Source organism: Giraffa tippelskirchi, chromosome 8, assembly GCF_054371585.1.
Source record: "Giraffa tippelskirchi isolate mGirTip1 chromosome 8, T2T-mGirTip1v1.2.pri, whole genome shotgun sequence".
NCBI classification, from domain to species: Eukaryota; Metazoa; Chordata; class Mammalia; order Artiodactyla; family Giraffidae; genus Giraffa; species Giraffa tippelskirchi.
In genome coordinates this window covers 55,153,677-55,172,247 of record NC_137282.1, presented here as the reverse complement: position 1 = coordinate 55,172,247, position 18,571 = coordinate 55,153,677, and the positions used below count along the sequence as shown (strand labels likewise).

The 18,571-nt window shown below is 44.2% G+C and overlaps 1 protein-coding gene across 4 annotated transcripts; it reads left to right on the top strand.

The window, feature by feature from the left end:
* Nucleotides 1-24: 24 nt before the first annotated feature.
* Nucleotides 25-18,164, top strand: LOC145517983 (uncharacterized). Of its 4 annotated transcripts, XR_014062471.1 has the most exons (4): nt 36-1,003; nt 11,486-11,618; nt 14,647-15,360; nt 18,042-18,164. XR_014062471.1 is itself a non-coding variant. In XM_081521328.1 (3 exons), exons 1-2 carry the CDS (start codon nt 668-670, stop codon nt 11,576-11,578), a joined length of 429 nt encoding a protein of 142 aa, XP_081377454.1. In that variant the 5' UTR covers nt 36-667; the 3' UTR covers nt 11,579-11,618; nt 18,042-18,164. The 4 variants fall into 4 exon arrangements, 2 of the variants coding, with proteins under 2 accessions (XP_081377453.1, XP_081377454.1); XM_081521328.1 differs by lacking the exon at nt 14,647-15,360; XR_014062472.1 differs by lacking the exon at nt 11,486-11,618 and having other exon boundaries at nt 78-1,003.
* The last annotated feature ends 407 nt before the right edge of the window (nt 18,165-18,571 follow it).

Genomic DNA, 18,571 nt, shown 5'->3' with positions numbered 1-18,571 from the left:
ATGGATGCTTGGAACACGGCCACCATTATCATTCCAGATGAGACCCTAGCCGGTTGCCGTTGGTTCGGCCATGTCTACACCGCTGGCTCAGAGATGGTCATTCAGGCTGTGAGATGGCCCCACGCAGCCCTCCACCGTGATGTGCCTCTGCTGCACAATAAAGATGTTCCCAGTTCTCAGATGGGCAACGGGCCTCCCAAGCAGATGGAAGTGAGAGAGTGCAGGATAGAAATCAGAGTGTGCACAGAAATGTTTCAGCCTGGGGTCAAATTGGCATTTGGGAGCTTGCCACCATCTGCCACCCTGGGGTTTCATGTCTGCCAATTCAGCTTGCAGATGGATTGACAGTTTTAAATTTGGGAGATAGTTTCAGTGATTCTCTGTCGTTGCCATGAAGATCGTGACTCTTCTCTGTCAAAAGATGTTGAGATCAATAGCTTCAAGGCGCGAGTATTTTAGCATCTAATTATTATGGGCCTGTGGTCTTTTCCCAAAGGGAGAGTGTACTGTCATTGTGGACTTTGAGGGACAAAACTGCATTACCCATCTTCCATTGCGTTACAGAGGCCCAGCAAAACACATTTTATGAACAGAAGACAATCAAATTAAAGAGGTGAGCCTGACCTCAACTCTAGCCACTCTTATCACTCTTATTATCACTCCTGCCATGGACAATTCCTTACTCACCATCACAACCACCACCAACACCACGATCAGCAACAACAAAATCACCAGCAGCAGCAGCACCACCAAAAACTATGTAAACACCAATGACAACAAAATCAACAACAACAAAGCTACTGTGACCGCCGCCACCATCAAAAATAGCAAAACCACCCCCACAATATCTCTCAGCAACAATGAAACCACCACGGCATCCACTGACCACAACAAAATTGATACCAACACCCCCACAGCAACAACTGCCAGCAACAACAAAATTATCATCACCCCAAATAACCACCAAACCATCACCCCACATTTATCAGATGTCATTTGTCAGGTACTGTGCTTAGTGTCTAAGTGTTGTTGTTTAGTTGATTAGTCATGTCCGACTTTTTGTGATCCCTTGGACTGCAGCATGCCAGGCTTCCCTGCCCATTACCAACTCCCAGAGCTTGCTCAAACTCATGTCCACCGAGTCGGTAATGCCATCCAACCATCTCATCCTCTGTCTTTTCTTCTCCTCCTGCCTTCAATATTTCCCAGCATCAGGGCCTTTTCTGAGTTGTCTCTTCACATCAGGTGACCAAAGTATTGTGTAAGTATTGTACGTGGATTGTTGTACTTAATCCCTTCTCAGTGGGGTCCTTCGAATGGCTTGTTCTCTCTCTAGCATTAGAACTCTTGCACATTTCCTGCTTGAAGTCTAATATCTCTATCCTTTCACTCACCACATCACCACTTCTGATATTTTAGCCAACTGTGCTCATCCTTTAAAACCTGGCTTAAGCATTTTTGGGAGAATCTTGTCTATTCTCTGTGAACACCTCTCTCTCAGAAGTTATCCTGTGGTAAGGTAATTGCTAATTTCCACATGTTTCTTCCAACTGTGATTAAACTTCATGAAGGAGAGAGATTGCATCTTTACTACACTTGTGTCTGCAGTGTAAAGCACAATCACCCACTATTCACTGCAGTGAGTAGCAAAGCTCTACTGGAAGGATGCGGACAGGGAAGGCAGAGTGGGTCTGAACTAACTCTATGTCTATCCCAATAGAAAGACAATAGATAAAGGGCTTCCCTGGTGGCTCAGCTGGTAAAGAATCTGCCTGCAATGCAAGAGACCTGGGTTTGATCCCTGGGTTGGGAAGATCCCCTGGAGAAGGGAAGGGCTACCCACTCCAGTATTCTGGCTTGGAGAATTCCATGGACTGTATCCATGGGGTCACAAAGAGTCAGACATGACTGAGCAACTTTCACTTTCAGATAAAGTTTAATGCTTACATATCATCGCAAACTATACAGACATTATAAATAATGTGTGATTTCAACTAAATTGAGAAACATTCTAGGCTTTGAACTTTACGTAATTCCATGTGATCTTCTAAGAGGCAACTTTTTTTTTTTATAAGAAATGGCAGCATCTGAAATCACTTGCAAGAGAGTCTGCCATTGTCAAATCTCTGATTTTGTCACTTTCTCATAACTACCCCTGGGGATCTGATGAGTTTGAATATTTTTTATTTTTAAATTTTTATTGGAGTATAGCTACTCTACAATGTTATGTTAGTTTTTTTCTGTACAGCAAAGTGAATTAGCTAAAGGTATACATATATCTCCTCTTTTTTGGATAAACAGTGATCTGTTTCTATATGTTTAATACAATTCAAAAGATATATATAATGCTCCTAAGAAATCAGGTTAGGTGTGAAATAAAAATATACAAATCAAATACTTCTCTTTGCTTTGATTGTATGAGAGAAGTAGCTCATAGTAAATGAGTATGGCACAGGAGAAGATATAATTATGTTAAAACCAACTCCATTACTACACATGAAAGATTTACTGACTGTATTGAAATGATAGAAAAAATAGACATGCCGTAAATCGTAAATTTCAATTGGAATATTGTAACTAGTTTTGACATAAAAATGCCAGTCATCACAGATATTATACATAAGTGACTATGGCAGTTGTACAAAGAGGTAGAAACCATTGATTGTTCCTTATGTATATACGCCAAAAAATTTACATATCAGTAGGTGGCACCACTAGTAAAGAACTTATTTGGCAATGCAGGAGACATAAGAGATGCAGGTTTGATCCCCGGGTCGGGAAGATCCCCTGGAGGAGGGCATGGCAACCCACTCCAGTATTCCTGCCTGGAGAGTCGCATGGACAGAGGAGGGTGGCCGGCTACAGTCCATGGGGTCACAAAGAGCTGGAAAGGGTTGAGTGACTAACAGTCTCACTCACCATTGGTTCATATGTGCATGGTACCAACTTCTCTGATGGCTGACTCCTTTGCTGTTCACCTGAAGCCGTCACAACATTGTTAATCGGCTATATCCCAATACAAAAATAAAAAGATTTAAAGAAAAGAACTTTGGTATTTGGGCTCCTCCTGCTACTGCCGCTTGCTCTTTGTCCTCTGCGTGTCTCTGCTCTAAGCGACCCCCGCTGCTGGCCCAGTTTTCTCCGCGCTTCTTTCTGGAGCAGAGTTTCTGGCCCTCTGTGCTGCCGACATTTTGGGCTGGATAATTCTTCTTTGTGGGGCTGCCCTGTGCTTTGTAGGATGCTGAGCAACACCCCTGGCCATTACATGCTGGTAGGATGCCCTAGGTCATGACAACAGAAACTCTCTGCTGACGAAAGTCCCTTGGGCAGCAAGATTACCCCCAGTTGGGAGGCGCTGTTGTGGAGCTGGGTCTTTGTCCCAGAGCATGTGCTGTAGTCTCAGCCCCTTCCCTTCTCCAAGCCTAGGTTTCTCAACCCCTAGGAATGCCCCACCAACTTCTGCTGCCTCACTAGCAACACTGGGGAGACCTCTGCCTGCTCTCACAGCTGCTGGCCCCCCTGTCAGGGATGACCCCATCCTGACAGGTATGATGCTTCCAGGGGTGGAGCCCAATCAACCTGTCGGGGTTCTCCAGCAGGAGGGCCATGCCCAGGAAAATACCTGGGGTTTATGTCATTAAAAAGAAAAACAATTTATAAAGAAAAGAAATGCAGGCATCTGCAGGACAGAGACTCCCTCTCCCTGTCTCGGGGTGAAGAGATGCATGCGTGAGTGGGATGCCCTGACCACCCGCACGGAACGCATGCTGATTCCAGCCCTCAATGGGGTCAGTGTCAGGCGCCTTTAAGACAACTGAAGGAGACCAGGGATCAGAAATCGGCCACTCCCTTCATCCTGTGCATGCACCTGGGCCTCAGGTAAGTCAGGGCTGGAGCTTCATGGAGACATCTACAAGTCAGTGCTCTGGGGTCCTCACTTCACCTGACTTTTTTGGAGGGAAGTGTAGGAAACATAATGAGATGTAGATTTGATCTCTGGGTGGGGAAGATCCCCTGGAGGAGGGCATGGCAACCCACTCCAGTATTCTTGCCTGGAGAATCTCATGGACAGAGGAGCCATAGGATCGCAGAGTCAGACACAACTGAAGCAACTTATCATGCATACATAGTTGCCTTACAGTGTTAGTGTCTGCTATACAGCAAAGTGAATTGGCTGTAAGTCTTCATAGGTCCCTCCTGTACTTCCCTCCCAACCCCCATCCCACCCATCTAGATCATCACAGAGCCCTAAGCTGAGCTCCCTGTGCTATACAGCAGTTTCCCACTAGCTATCGATTTTACATACATGCAGTGCACACAGTTGGACCATAAAGAAGGCTGAGTGCCAAAGAATTGATGTTTTTGAACTGGGGTGCTGGAGAAGACTCTTGAGAGTCCCTTGGACAGCATGGAGATCAAAGCATTTGATCCTAAAGGAAATCGACCTGAACATTCACTGGAAGGACTGGTCTTGAAGCTGAAGCTCCGATACTTTGACCACCTTATGCAAAGAGCCAACTCACTGAAAAAGACCCTGATGCAGGGAAAGATTGAGGGCAGGAGGAGAAGGGGGCAGTAGAGGATGAGATGCTTGGATGGCATCACTGACTCACTGGACATGAATTTGAGCAAACTCTGGGAGATAGTGAAGGACAGGGAAGCCTGCTGTGCTGCAGTCCATGGGGTTGCAAAGAGTCATTCACGACTTAGCCATTGAACAACAAGTGCACATAGGTCACTTCACTCTTTTTAACAGAACATATGAGAAAGACAGAATTTCACAATCCTTGCTTATATACAAACATATCACTTGCAACTGTATTTAAAAAATAAAACACATTTGATGGGGAAAGTAGTGCTCCGAGAAGATTTTATATTGGATTCAGAGATAAAGAAAGACAGTGTAGTGACCCAAGAGAGCAACCCTGAGAAGAGTGTCACTGAAATAAGGCAGAGCATCCACGTCTTTTTTCCTTCATCCCTTTGGGATGACCTCTGACCTGTGGACTTGGGGCACATCTCAGACTGTCTCAGACAGGCTTGTGATTGAGAATCACGTACATCCTTTTGCAGAAAGCCTTCCCTGTGAAGACTTCAGGGAGAAATAGCTCTTCCCTCGGTTTCAGGAGAGCAGATACTTTCCTGACCAGTCTATGCCTTTTTGAAATTCAGCTCTGAGTCTGATATCATTTGTGTCTTCTTTTTAGCCACATTGGGGCCAGAACTAAACCTGAAGCTCACCCCCTACTATGGCTAAGGCTGTCTGACTTGCTAGGAGACCCTCCCTCTGGCTCTGTTTTAGCTTCAGAACCTTCTCCTTTATTTGGCTTTTGAAAAATGCTTCTCTTAGATATTCCTAAATTTTTTATTATGTTGAAATATTGTATCTTCTTAAGCCATTTTCTATCTTCCTTGGCAAAATGATAGAATATAAATAAATTATATACAAAAAGAATTTTTTTCCCCAATTTTATTTCTAAAGAAAAAAAAAAAACTATTTAAATTCTGCCACACCATGGATGGACTACAAATGTAGTCTTTGTGCTGTTCTTAAACAGCTCTCCTGACAAGACTCAGCAAGTTCAGGTGAAACATGGACACAAATTATATCCTTGTGTAGTACACAGGTGGTAACTGGCAAGTTCCTGATACCATGAAGTCAGGCGGAGTATGAGAATGACCGTATTTCTCCACCTCTTCCTTGAGGGAGTTTTGCAAGCAAGTGTTCTCTGATGGCTTCAGGGCCACCACATTCTCAGTGCGTACCACGTGTGGCCACCTGGCTAGTTGCTGGGCAGAGAATTGTATATGATTTGGAGAAACTTCTCTCAGAGGACTTAACAATTTAGGGAAAAAAATACTGTTTGCAATGTAATTCTTCCAGAGCAGTGATAAGATCAATAAATTCAGACTTACAGAATCCCCAGAAGATATGCCTTAAGCCCTGGAGTCAGGGAGGCATTTGTGGGGGTGATCCATTTTGGACATGCCGGTGTGATTTCGTATTGATAAGATTTAGGATTGTATTTCTGTGAAAAGTGCCGCTGGAATTTTGATAAGAATTGCACTGAATCTGTTGATGACATTGGGTAGTACAAACATCTTAACAGTATTAATTTTATCCAATCCAGGAGCCACACGGGCTCCTGAGTCACTGAGTCACCTGATCATGTGGTGTTCATAGGGATGGAGGGGGGACTCTTGAGAGAATGGGGTGAATTTGTTAAAGGAATCCTAGAGCCCACTGGGTAAGACCTCTCTTGTAGATTTTCCAAATCTAAAAGTGGGACTTCTAAACAGAGGGGCTAAGCAGTAAGGCATCTTACTTAATTGGTGAGCAAAAAATTCAGCAATTTTTCTTTTGATAAGAGAGTGTTCATCAGTGTGATGCATTCCCCGTAGAAGGCCTGTCTCCACACTGGTGTACCGACTACGGATGAAGCTTTTCTTGTCAGCCGTGAGCAGCTGAGGGACACATTTTCAATGTTTAAAACAGGATCTACAAATTGTCTTGCTCCATCACTTCGGAAAGGATGACCCAATTGCTTCACATCAGTGGTGAAGCAGTCATTTCACATTCTGGACACAGCGATTCCTGAGCTCCAAATGATACCCGAGAAACAACACAGGTGCTCCAGTCAGCTCCGGTGACCTCACCAGCGCTATCAAAGTGCTTTATCTACACCCTGTTATCAAGCTTTTCACCCCGAGGCAGCTCATTTTTTTTCATCACCTTCCTGAATCATTAGGCCTTAAAGAGATAGGTACTGTGTTATATTCACTTATGCCTTCTAAGACCTGAGTACATTTCTATCAGAAAGCAGGCATTTGATAAATGGTCATTTAATAAATAGAGCTGATGAAAAAGAGAAAGTCTTGGTCTCAGATAAAACATTTCAGTATTAACTGACATGACTCTTCTGTATTTGCTTGGACTTTTTACCCTTTCACTCTCTTAGGGAAACCAAAAAGAGCAGAATTCAGGAGCTCAGGGAAGTAAGGTCGTAGCAGAAATCCTATAAAGGCTTTGGGATTTACAAGTCTAGGTTCCAAGTAAAGAAGCTTGTCCACCCTTGCTGCCTGGGAACGATAAACATCCCCAGGCTGGAGCGAGAACAATTATCATAAAAGCAAGGAGAGCTAAGATGTTGAGGAGGCTCTGAGCAAAGCAGGGCACCACTTCTTCCCCTGGTCTAAGCTTCAGGCATGAGGACAAGGATTCCAGACTGTCTGAGGGTTTGGTCTGGTTCCATGTAGAGACGGAGAAGGCAATGGCAGCCCACTCCAGTCCTCTTGCCTGGAAAATCCCATGGACGGAGGAGCCTGGTAGGCTGCAGTTCATGGAGTCACTACGAGTCAGGCATGGCTGAGCGACTTCACTTTCACTTTCACGCACTGGAGAAGGAAATGGCAACCCACTCCAGTGTTCTTGCCTGGAGAATCCCAGGGATGGGGGAGCCTGGTGGGCTGCCGTCTATGGGGTCACACAGAGTCAGACATGACTGAAACGACTTAGCAGCAGCAGCAACCACGTAGAGGATAAGCAAGCAGCCCAGTGGTTCAGTGGTAAAGACTCTGCCTGCCAATGCAAGGAGACCCAGGTTCGATCCAGGTTCGCTCCCTAGGTCAGGAAGATCCCCTGGAGAAGGAAATGGCAACTCACTCCAGTATTCTTGCCTGGGAAACCCTATGGACAGAGGAGCCTGGCAGGCCACAATCTGTGGGTGGCAAAGAGTCAGACAAGACTGAGTGACTAAATAGCAACAACCACAAGGACCCAGAGTAGAAGTGCCTGTGCAGGGTGTCTTGCTGGAAGGACTAAAGCAGCCTTGCAGAGTTCATGGGACCCCAGTGAGATGCAGAACAGCAAAATACTCTGTGCAGTCAAGCATGGCATGGAAGTCACCCACTCAGCTTCATGGGGTTGCTCTGGTCCAATGTGTGTGGAAGAGGCAGAATGAATCCTGGGTACAGATGTAACATGGTCACCCGATGTACAGAGATGGAGGATGATGCAGAGATATTAGAGGAGATGCTAGGACTCTAGACATTCAAGTGCTGGGTGTTATAAGCTCTCTCTTATCTCTTCAAGAGACTTCCAGAAAAAACATCTATTTCTGCTTTATTGACTATGACAAAGCCTTTGACTGTGTGGATTACAATAAACTGTGGAAAATTCTGAAAGAGATGGGAATACCAGACCACCTGACCTGCCTTTTGAGAAACCTGTAAGCAGGTCAGGAAGCAACAGTTAGAACCAGACATGAAACAACAGACTGGTTCCGAATAGGAAAAGGAGTACGTCAAGGCTGTATATTGTCACCCTGCTTATTTAACTTATATGCAGAGTACATCATGAGAAACGCTGGGCTGGATGAAGCACAAGCTGGAATCAAGATTGCCCGGAAAAATATCAATAACCTCAAATATGCAGATGACACCACCCTTATGGCAGAAAGTGAAGAACTAAAGAGCCTCTTGATGAAATTAAAAGAGGAGAGTAAAAAAGTTGGCTTAAAGCTCAACAGAAACTAAGATCAGAAAACTAAGATCATGGCATCCAGTCCCATCACTTCATGGCAAATAGATGGGGAAACAGTGGAAAGAGTGGCTGACTTAATTTTTTTGGGCTCCAAAATCACTGCAGATGGTGATTGCAGCCATGAAATTAAAAGACGCTTACTCCTTGGAAGGAAAGTTATGACCAACCTAGGTAGCATATTAAAAAGCAGAGACATTACTTTGTCAACAAAGGTCCATCTAGTCAAGGCTATTGTTGTTCCAGTGGTCATGTATGGATGTAAGAGTCGGACTGTGAAGAAAGCTGAGTGCCAAAGAATTGATGCTTTTGAACTGTGGTGTTGGAGAAGACTCTTGAGAGTCCTTTGGACTGCAAGGAGATGCAACCAGTCCATCCCAAAGGAGATCAGTCCTGGGTGTTCAATGGAAGGACTGATGTTGAAGCTGAAACTGGGAAAGATTGGGGGCAGGAGGAGAAGGGGACGACAGAGGATGAGATGGTTGGTTGGCATCACCGACTCGATGGACATGGGTTTGGGTGGACTCCGGGAGTTGGTGATGGACAGGGAGGCCTGGCATGTTGCGGTTCATGGGGCCCCAAAGAGTCAGACATGACTGAGTGACTGAACTGAACTGATCTCCTCTTACAATCTTCCTAGAATTTAAATACAACCCCAGACATGTTGAGATAAGCCAAGCTGGCAAACATTTCCACCACCCCAATGCAATGGAGTCACAAATGTAAATTATAGAAAAACAAAAAATATCATCTTTGCACACCAGGACAGTGCAGATTGAAATCTACCCCCATGCTATGAACAGCTGTGTCACCTGAAATATACACATGAAGGAACATCACATCTGATTTTAGCACAGCTTTCCTTGATATCATAAATGAAACATCTAAAAAATAAGGAAGATTCCCTCTATGCTTACTTTCTGGAGAGTTTTTAATCATAAATAGATGTTGCTGCTGCTGTTGCTAAGTCTCTTCAGTCGTGTTCGACTCTGTGCGACCACATAGACGGCAGCCCACCAGGCTCCGCCGTTCCTGGGATTCTCCAGACAAGAACGCTGGAGTGGGTTGCCATTGCCTTCTCCTAAATGGAGAGTTGAATTTTGTCAAAAGCTTTTTATGCATCTATTGAGATGATCATATTGTTTTTATTCCTCAGTTTGTTAAAATGGTGTATCATATTGATTGATTTGCATAGAACAAACATATTGGATACCAAGGGGGAAAGGGAGGGGTGGGAATCATTGGGAGATTGGGATTGACGTATATGCAGTGTTACATATAAACAGAAAGCTAATGAGAACCTACTCTACAGCACAGGCAACTCTACCCAGTGCCCTGTGTGACCTAAATGGGGAGGAAATCCAAGGAAGAGGGGGTATATGTGTACGTAGGGCTGATTCAATTTACTGCACAGCAGAAACTAACAACACTGTAAAGAAACTCTATTCCAATAAAAATTAAAAAAAATTTTTTTAATGTAGAAAATGAACAAAATTCCAATACAACAGTCTGTTTACATGGGATTTTCACTACCTGAAATCCAAGTTCTCGTAGACAAAATAGGCTATCTGTCCCGACTCTGTTGCTGCTGAAAAATGCCATTGAGGGCTGTGTTTGCAAATATTCAAGGGACAAAGTAGAGCAGGACTCTAGAGAGCCTTGTGAAGAAAAGACTCTGATGCTGGGAAAGATTGAAGGCAGGAGGAAAAGGGGATGGCAGAAGATGGGATGGTTGGATGGCATCACCAGCTCAATGGATGTGAATTTGAGCAAACTCGGGGAGATAGTGAAGGACATGGAAAGCTGGCATGCTGCTGTCCATGGGGTCACAAAGAGTTGGACACAACTTAGCAACTGAACAACAACAACTAAGGAGTCTGGTTTGCACAAAACTGATTTACTCCAAATTTTGGTAGCTTGCCCTACTGGCATGGCCCTGTCTGTGTGGCAGTAAGTAGTGAACACAAACTGGGAGCTGCTAGGAGAGTAAGGAATAGAGAAGTCCATTCCCAGGTGAGCTCAGGCCAGGAAGAGTGGAAGCAGAGGGGAGCTGGTGCATCTGAAGGTGGAGGTTGGGCCATCTTCCACCCTTTCCCGGCCCTGAGTGGCAAGATCTGGGGGCTAGGAGTTTGAAAATCTCAACACACTTGCTTCTTGAAGGAAACCAGAAGCTTCCTGAGACTGGGAGAAGGAATATTCTTGAAGAGAAACTGAGGCCCAGTGGGAGGTTGTAACCTGTTCTCTTGTTAAGGACAAGGACCTTTCACCCAGGCAGGAGGCAGGGCACAGACCAGGCCAGGCTCCCCTTGGTTCAGGGAGAAGGAAAGCTGAGCATCACCTGTGCCACACAGGCACTCCACCTCCCTTATCCCCCAGGCCTGGCCTTCACACCCTGTCTTATACGGCTAAGTGGTGTCTGACTCTTTGCGACCCCATGGACCGTAGCCCGCCAGGCTCCTCTGTCCATTGGGATTTCCCAGGCGAGAATACTGGAGCAAGATGTCATTTCCCTCTCCAGGGGATCTTCCAGGGATTGAACTCAGGTCTCCTGCTTTGGAAACAGATTCTCTACCCACTAAGCCACCAAGGCAGCCCTTAACAACCCACACTCTGGGGTAAAGCTGGGGGGCGGGGGACAGGTCTGAGGGACCCACAGGCCTGGCTTGCCAGGGGGTTGTGTGTGTGTGTTTGGTGGGTGGCTGTCAGATTGCAGGAAAGGAGGTCTAATCAAGAAGGACTCACTCCCCTGTGCAGAGCTCTCAGGAAGGGGTCCCCATCTCTGACATCACAAGGTGATGGTTGAAGAATAAGGGTCTGTCTGAGTGACCTGGCCTCCTGGTCCTGCCGCAGCCTGGAGAAGGTGATGCCCCAGCGGTCTTGATTTTCGCCTTCTTGACCAGCTGTGACGTCACTTTGCTCCTAACTAGGGCATCTCTTTACTCTCAGGCACATTCCCTACTGACGCACCATCACCCTCCTCTCCCTGTCGAGAATATCTGGGAAGTTATGAAGAAGCTTCCAGAAACCAAAAGCCAGTGAAAGGCCCTTCTTGAACCAGATTGGAGACAACTGGAGTCGAGTGAGTGAGTTTAGCCAGAGTACTGAGTGAGTAGGCACACACATTTCTTGGAATGTTGTTTTAAAATCTACCTTTAAAAGTTCTTTCAAAGAAATTATTTTAAAAGGTTAGTGATTAATGATCAGTCCCTTATTATCTTCAGGAACGACAACACTACCATCCTCCACCAGTAGCTTGAAAGAACAAGGTTATCTGCCAATATGTGAGCTGATCCGTGACCCCTCTACTGAAAGAGGAGGGAGATAATTTTTTTTCCTTTTTCTCACTTTTCATGGTGATACACGTGAACATTTTCCTACAATTTTGTGCACTGAAACTGTGCCGAAGGTATCAATGGTGGACGGGTAAATAAAGGAGGCAAGAATTCAGAAGAGGAAATTCTAGGAGAGGAAATTTAAAGTGCATAAACATAAATGGGCTTCCCTGATGGATCAGTGGGTAAGGAACCCGTCTGCCAATGCGGGAGATGCAGGTTCGATCCTTGGGTCAGGAAGACCCCCTGGAAAAGGAAATGGCAACCCACTCCAGTATTGCCTGGAGAATCCCAGGGACAGAGAAGCCTGGAGGGCTATAGTCCAAACGGTTGCAAAGAGTCAGACACGACTGAGAAACTAACCACACACACACACACACACACACACACACACACACACACAAACATATAAATACCAACTCATTTTTATTTTTTAAAGGCATTCTGTATAATATATGAATATAAAATCATAGGGTATAGCGGTAGTGATTGCTATTCTTCTTCACCTTTAGATATTAACTTTTTCAAAAGACAAAAGTATGATTTTGGTTCACATGGATTCCAAATCTCACGGTGACATGAAAAGCAGGCTCAGACAGAACCAAGAGAAAAATTACACTTTGGGCTCTTTCATACAAGGTTGGGTTCTCCACCACTGCTTTCTCTCTGAGTCTCACAGTGAGTTTGGCAGGGAGGCTGAGGAAGAATTGTGTATCTTGGCTGTGTATAAGAGGAAATTGAGGCAATGTCTCATCTTCATGAGATTACCTTTTGGAACAAAAGTAAACAAAGGAAACAAGGTGCTGAACAGCAGAGATTGGCACAACACTGTAAGCCAACTGTAGTTCAATTCAGAAAATAAATAAGGTACATAAAATCAGTAAAGGCTTGCTATCTAATGTGCCTCATGCACAGGTGTGCTGCACCTGTGTAGGTAAACTGATTCAGTGCAGACCACAGAGGGGGCTCGGGGTAGGACGGAGCCTGGAAATAAGGTGAATGATGGGGACGAAATATGTCTCAGAGGCAAAAACAGGAGGCTGGCCTGCCTTCAAGGATTCTGGTTTTAATAACTGTGGATTGGCTTACTGAGATGGACAAGACTAGGGTTCAAGTTCCTGACTCTAAGCTTTTCTGAGGCCTAAGCACATCTTGTTGGAAGAATGGATAGGTGAATGGGTGGATGGATAGATAGGTGGATGGATGGGTACATAGTTGAGTAAACAAATAAATATATAAAGAAAATAACACAATAAAGGAGATCAAATCTTCAGGAAGAAAAAAAAAGCGCTTAGAAATTTAGGCAGAGATTGGTATTGCAGTGTTGAGGCAAAATTTTGTCTTCCTAGGGGAACCCTCAGGGTTATATTTTGTTTTGTTTTTCCCTTTTAAAGCTTTCAACGGATGGGATGAAGCCCACCCACATTACTGAGATAATCTTTCCTTACAGTCAGCTGACTATAGATGCCATGTCATATCAAACATACCAAATACCTTTCACAGCAGCACTTAGATTAATGTGTGATTAAATAACTGGGTACTCTAGCACAGCCAAGTTGATAGAAATAACCACCACAGGTCCAAATAATGGCTCGATAGAAACAACTAGACTTCACGAATGGTGTAACTCAAAGGTCAGCACACTACAGTCAGGAGACCAAATCCTGCCCATAGCCGCTGTGGTTGAGTAATGCTTTTTGGAACTCGATGACACCCATTCATTTGGGCTTTGTCTTCAGCTGCTTTTATATGACAACTTCAGAGTTGACTATTTGTGGCAGAGACCAGATAACCCAGAGAGCAAAAACATTTACTATCTGGCCCTTTAGAGAAAACATTTGTGAAGTTACTCAAGCAAGGCAACAGTTCTGCTCAATGGAAAAGATTCAGGATTCAGTTAAGTCGTCAGATCTGAACCCACAGAAGAGCTGGGGAAATCTTTCAAGAATAGTCAAACATAACTTTGGAGAAAGAAACCCATAGCATTTTCCGTTATTTTCACTGGAGCTTGCAATCTGTCAGAGGGCAGCTCTTACCTCACCGCTCAAAAATGGAGCCTTGGGGCTTGTGGATGGAAGGCTGACCTGGAAGGAATTGCACACAGGACATAACACCTGCAGGGCAAACCCAGGCCAACTTGCTTGATTTTGCAAGTAGCAATTGGCCCAGGTTTTCAGCTAAAGTTTAAGCAGCTTATCATCACCTTGCAAAGGGGGAAAAATAACCTTCAAAAACTTGTAATGCTTTTTTTTTTCCTGTTAAAAGTATATTATGACATTTTAAATTTTAATGAAATCGTTTTCTCACAAAATTATTCCAAAGTTTCGTCTACCACTTCATATCTTACGATATTTTATCTTAGCAGTGGAAGCTCCGTGCGCCCACCACCCTTCATTGCTTTTTTGGAGTAAATTTTGCTGAAACAAACTGATTCTATTATCTCGATTCATTACCCTGTGTCTGAACCAAAATAATGCTTGCTGAGATTATTAACTGAACAGAAAAATTTTAGATTTTTTTAATGTCAAGATGTGAGAAAAATACATAGCAATATAGACACATGATAAAATGAAATTAATTTTTACAAAAGACAAAAAAAAATCCCACGATACTTGAACAAACAAAATTAATGCTGGTACTTCATTTACCATGTACTGTAGGTACAGCACATGGTACTCTTTACTTAGTGCCATACTATGTGTTTTGTATGTAAAATCCCCTGTAATTCCTATAGTTATACTAGGAGATGAATATATTTTTATCTTGTGTTTATAGATGAGACACCAACCTGAGCTGAAAGCCCGGCCCTCCTCTTCCACAACACACACCCCAACCACTGCGGAAGTGCTTCCCTAATTGAAGTCCTTGTCGATCAGAGGATTTTTGCAGAAACTAAGTCCTTTGTATGGCGATTTTTATTTTGGCCAGCCAGAAATTAATTCTGTTATTTTGCTAACACTTTGCAGGTTATTACATTCAGTAGTTACAACTGTCACCCGTGTAAAGTCTTCTAATTTTCATGAAATGTTGCCTTGAATCCACTCTTCTGTAGAAGCAAAGGAGCTTTCTCCAGTACCATGAGTTTCATTTTCACTTTCACTTTCCGTATCAGAGTCAATCATTAAGGATTTTTGTCTTTTTTTGGCCTAATATTCACATCATCTGAATCAGAACTATACCCTGAAGAGCTATCATCCTCTGAGAAACGAACATATATATTGATCAGAAAATCAGAGAAAGCATCTGCATGGAAATCACCAAAAATTCTTCACTCAAAATTTTGCAATGCTTCATTTTCAAAAACTTTATGCTTATAATATATACAAGTTGGAACAAAAATCTAACAGAGCAAAATGTGAATGATAACAACAATCAGAAGTTGCATAATGAACCTTTGATCAATTTTAAGCTCTACCAACTTGGCTCGGCGAGGTTAATTGTATCCCTCTCTAAAAATGTATTGATACATCTTTGGTCAATAACACTCAGGTAACAAAAGACTTATTAATATGTCTCTGGTCAATAATGTGTTAACAGAAATAGCTAATTCCAAAATAATCAATTATATAATTGTATTCCTCTTGACTGACCTGAACAGTGTTTGCTTTTATTTAGAAATGTAACTGTATAAGGGACTTCCCATGTGGCTCAGTGGTAAAGAATCTTCCTGTCAATGCAGGATACCCGGGTTCAATCTTTGGATTGGGAAGATCCCCTGGAGAAGGAAATGGAAACCCATTCTAGTATTTTTGCCTGGGAAATCCCGAGGACAGGGGAGCCTGACAGGCTACAGTCCATGGGTTGCAAAAGAGTTGGACACAACTTAGTGACTAAACAACAACCAACTTTCTAAAGAGTGTGTGATTTCATTTAAAGACCAGCACAGTTATCACATAACTAAAATATGCCTGCCATTACCTTCTACATAGAGAGCCCTGATACAGTCACCTTTCCCTTCAATATTTGTTCCAAGTTCTCCAATGGGCGACAAAGAGGACATAAGAACTTAGCATCTGAGCACCGGGTTATTTATCACCTCTGTACAGGCCCCATTCTTTCAATTTGCAGACCTTATTCTCATTCCCTCATACTGGGAATGCCTCATAAACCCTCTGGCGGTGTTTGCATTTTAACTAGCTTCACCTTATTCCCAATGCACAGTTCCATATTAAAGCATCACCGAATGGCCCACCTCTTGTCCCAAGGTGTCATATGGATGCTGTTGATATGGGTCCCCTTGTCTATCATCCCTCCTTCTCTTCCTCACCTCACAGCAAATTCAGAATTCATCCTTGAGAGACCCCAATCTTCTTTTTAATTTAAATTTACTTTATTTTATTAATTTCTAATGTTTTTATTGTGGTAAAGATCACATAATATAAAAACATCCTATTTTCACCATATTTAACTGTTCAGCCCAGAGGCACTAAGTACATTCACATTGTCGTGCAACTCTCATCATCATCCACCTCCCAAACTTTTCACCTTCTGAAGTTGAAACTCTGTCCCCATTGAGTGCTAACTCTCTATCCCCCAACTCCACTCCCCACGCCCCAACCCCTGGTGTCTCCAGCCGACCTTCTGACTGGATGAATTTGACTACTCCAGGTACTTCGTATAAGTGGAATCAAATCTTGGAAAGACTTGCCTGTCGTGTCCCTGGCTAAAGACACAGAAAGACACAATTGCACATGTGTCAACAATATCCATGTCAATACCATGTCAATACCCACCCTGTGCTCATATCTTGGTCCAGGGTCAGCCAGAAGCCCCATCTGCTCCCTTGTGGGACAGACCCAGAGTGTCCAGGATTTGTGTCCCTTGGGTTGAGAGTGGTGGGTAAACACCCCAGCACCCTCGATCTTCTTGCAGGAAACTTTAAGGTTCACCCTCTAAACCATCTCCCAGTGGGCTTATCCTCCATGTGGCCACAGTGGAAACTTGCTTGGCGATGCACCCTTTCTCCCGTGTGCGCCTAGCAAAACCCATTTCTTACTTGGTCTTACTTGAAATAGCTGTCAAAGTACTTGTGTGGAAACCCTTGTCTCAGGATCTCCTGGGAATCCAAACTAAGTCAGCCTGATCCATAACTAAACCCACAAGTACACTTCTCTTGAACAGTCTCTTATTTCAGCCTTGAGTTCTCGCCTGTCCAGTCTTGCGGGTCCCCAAGAGGGCCTGGATGGAAGGGAAACTCTCTCTGAGTTTCATGTTTTCAGACCTTGGTTGATTTCAGCAATTCTACTCTTTTTCATTGACCGAAAGTTTTGATTGGGTCATACAAATGGTTGACAAGTGGACAAATGGTTGAACCAGAGATGCCACTATCCCTATGGATTTTGAGAGCAAGCAGAGGCCCTGGTCTTCTTTGTCCCCCATTGTAGTCTCTGAACCCACAAATCTCAGCTCCTATTAGGAGGCAAACTCTTCTTTCTTCATTTGCAACAAGGGATGTTGAGTCACATGATGAGTCAGTGTGACTGTGAGGGATTCTGGAATCTGACCGACGTGTTTCTATCACAAGCTGAGTGATCCTGAGGGAAGGTCATTCAGTTATGTAACTGCTCTCAGCCTCAACGTTCTCATCTGGAAATTGGGAACAATAGTGATAACTGTGTCATTAAGTGTTCATGAAATAAGGTGAAATAATGCATGACAAGTGTTTTGATAGCACCTGGTGCATCAAAGGCTTCTGACAGATATCAGCTGTGGCTGATGCCCTGTCCTACTCCAGGCAACCCAGCCTCTGGAAGTGATGGTGAGGGTAGGAGAGAGAGCTGGTCCTCAGCCCAAGACGATAGGCACAAGGAAGCTGAAGTGCTGCCATTCCCGTTCCTGGTTCCATCCAGATGGCAGTGTGGACAAACTGAACAGGCAAGATACTGTGGACATACACTGAATGATTAGTTATTGGTGTTGCTTAGCCGGAGTAAGTTAGCAAGGAGTCAGATACAGCTGAGCATAGCGCAGCAACGCCAGACTCTGAGGGACAGAGGCTCAACTAACCTTTCTCTGCTTGAGTCCAATTCCTTCCCTTCCTGACTTCCTTCTTTACGAGCCAAAGTCTCCCAAACCCCCTCTCAGACCATCTCTAAGGTAGAGAAGACCCTCAGCAGTGGGTCTGCCTCCTCATGACTGAGTCCTTTGCTGTTTTGTCCTGATGTTTGCAGGCCCGGGACAACCAAAACAAGAACAAGCGCACGGCTGTGTTCCTCATCCGGATCTTCTCAGCTAGCGGGAGACCCACAACACTCCAGCTGCCCTCATGCTTATAAAAGAGGATAAGTCATTTCAATATTCTGCCTCCTCTCTCTCTCTCTGTCTCTCCCCTGCCTTCTGGAAAGATTGGATTTTTTTTCTCTTCAGAGTCCGACTTAGTAGCACATTGTTTTACTTCCTAGAAACTTACCATTTTGGGGGGAGTTTTTACCATTCCATTCTCAGAGTTGCTAAGCCCATGGCTGAGACATGATCCAACCAGGGCTGGAGCTCCTGTTGGAAATGAGAAGCCAGTCTCTGAAAACCCTGGGCTGGGGGAGGTGACACTTGGGTAGCGGTCCTGTTTTCTAATAAATGAACCAGTGAAGTGCGGCAAGCAGACAGGGAGAGAGGAGACCAGAGGAGAGGGTGTCTGCTAGGGTTCAAGTTCCTGACTCTAAGCTTTTCTGAGGCCTAAGCACATTCCTTACTTTGGGTCCCC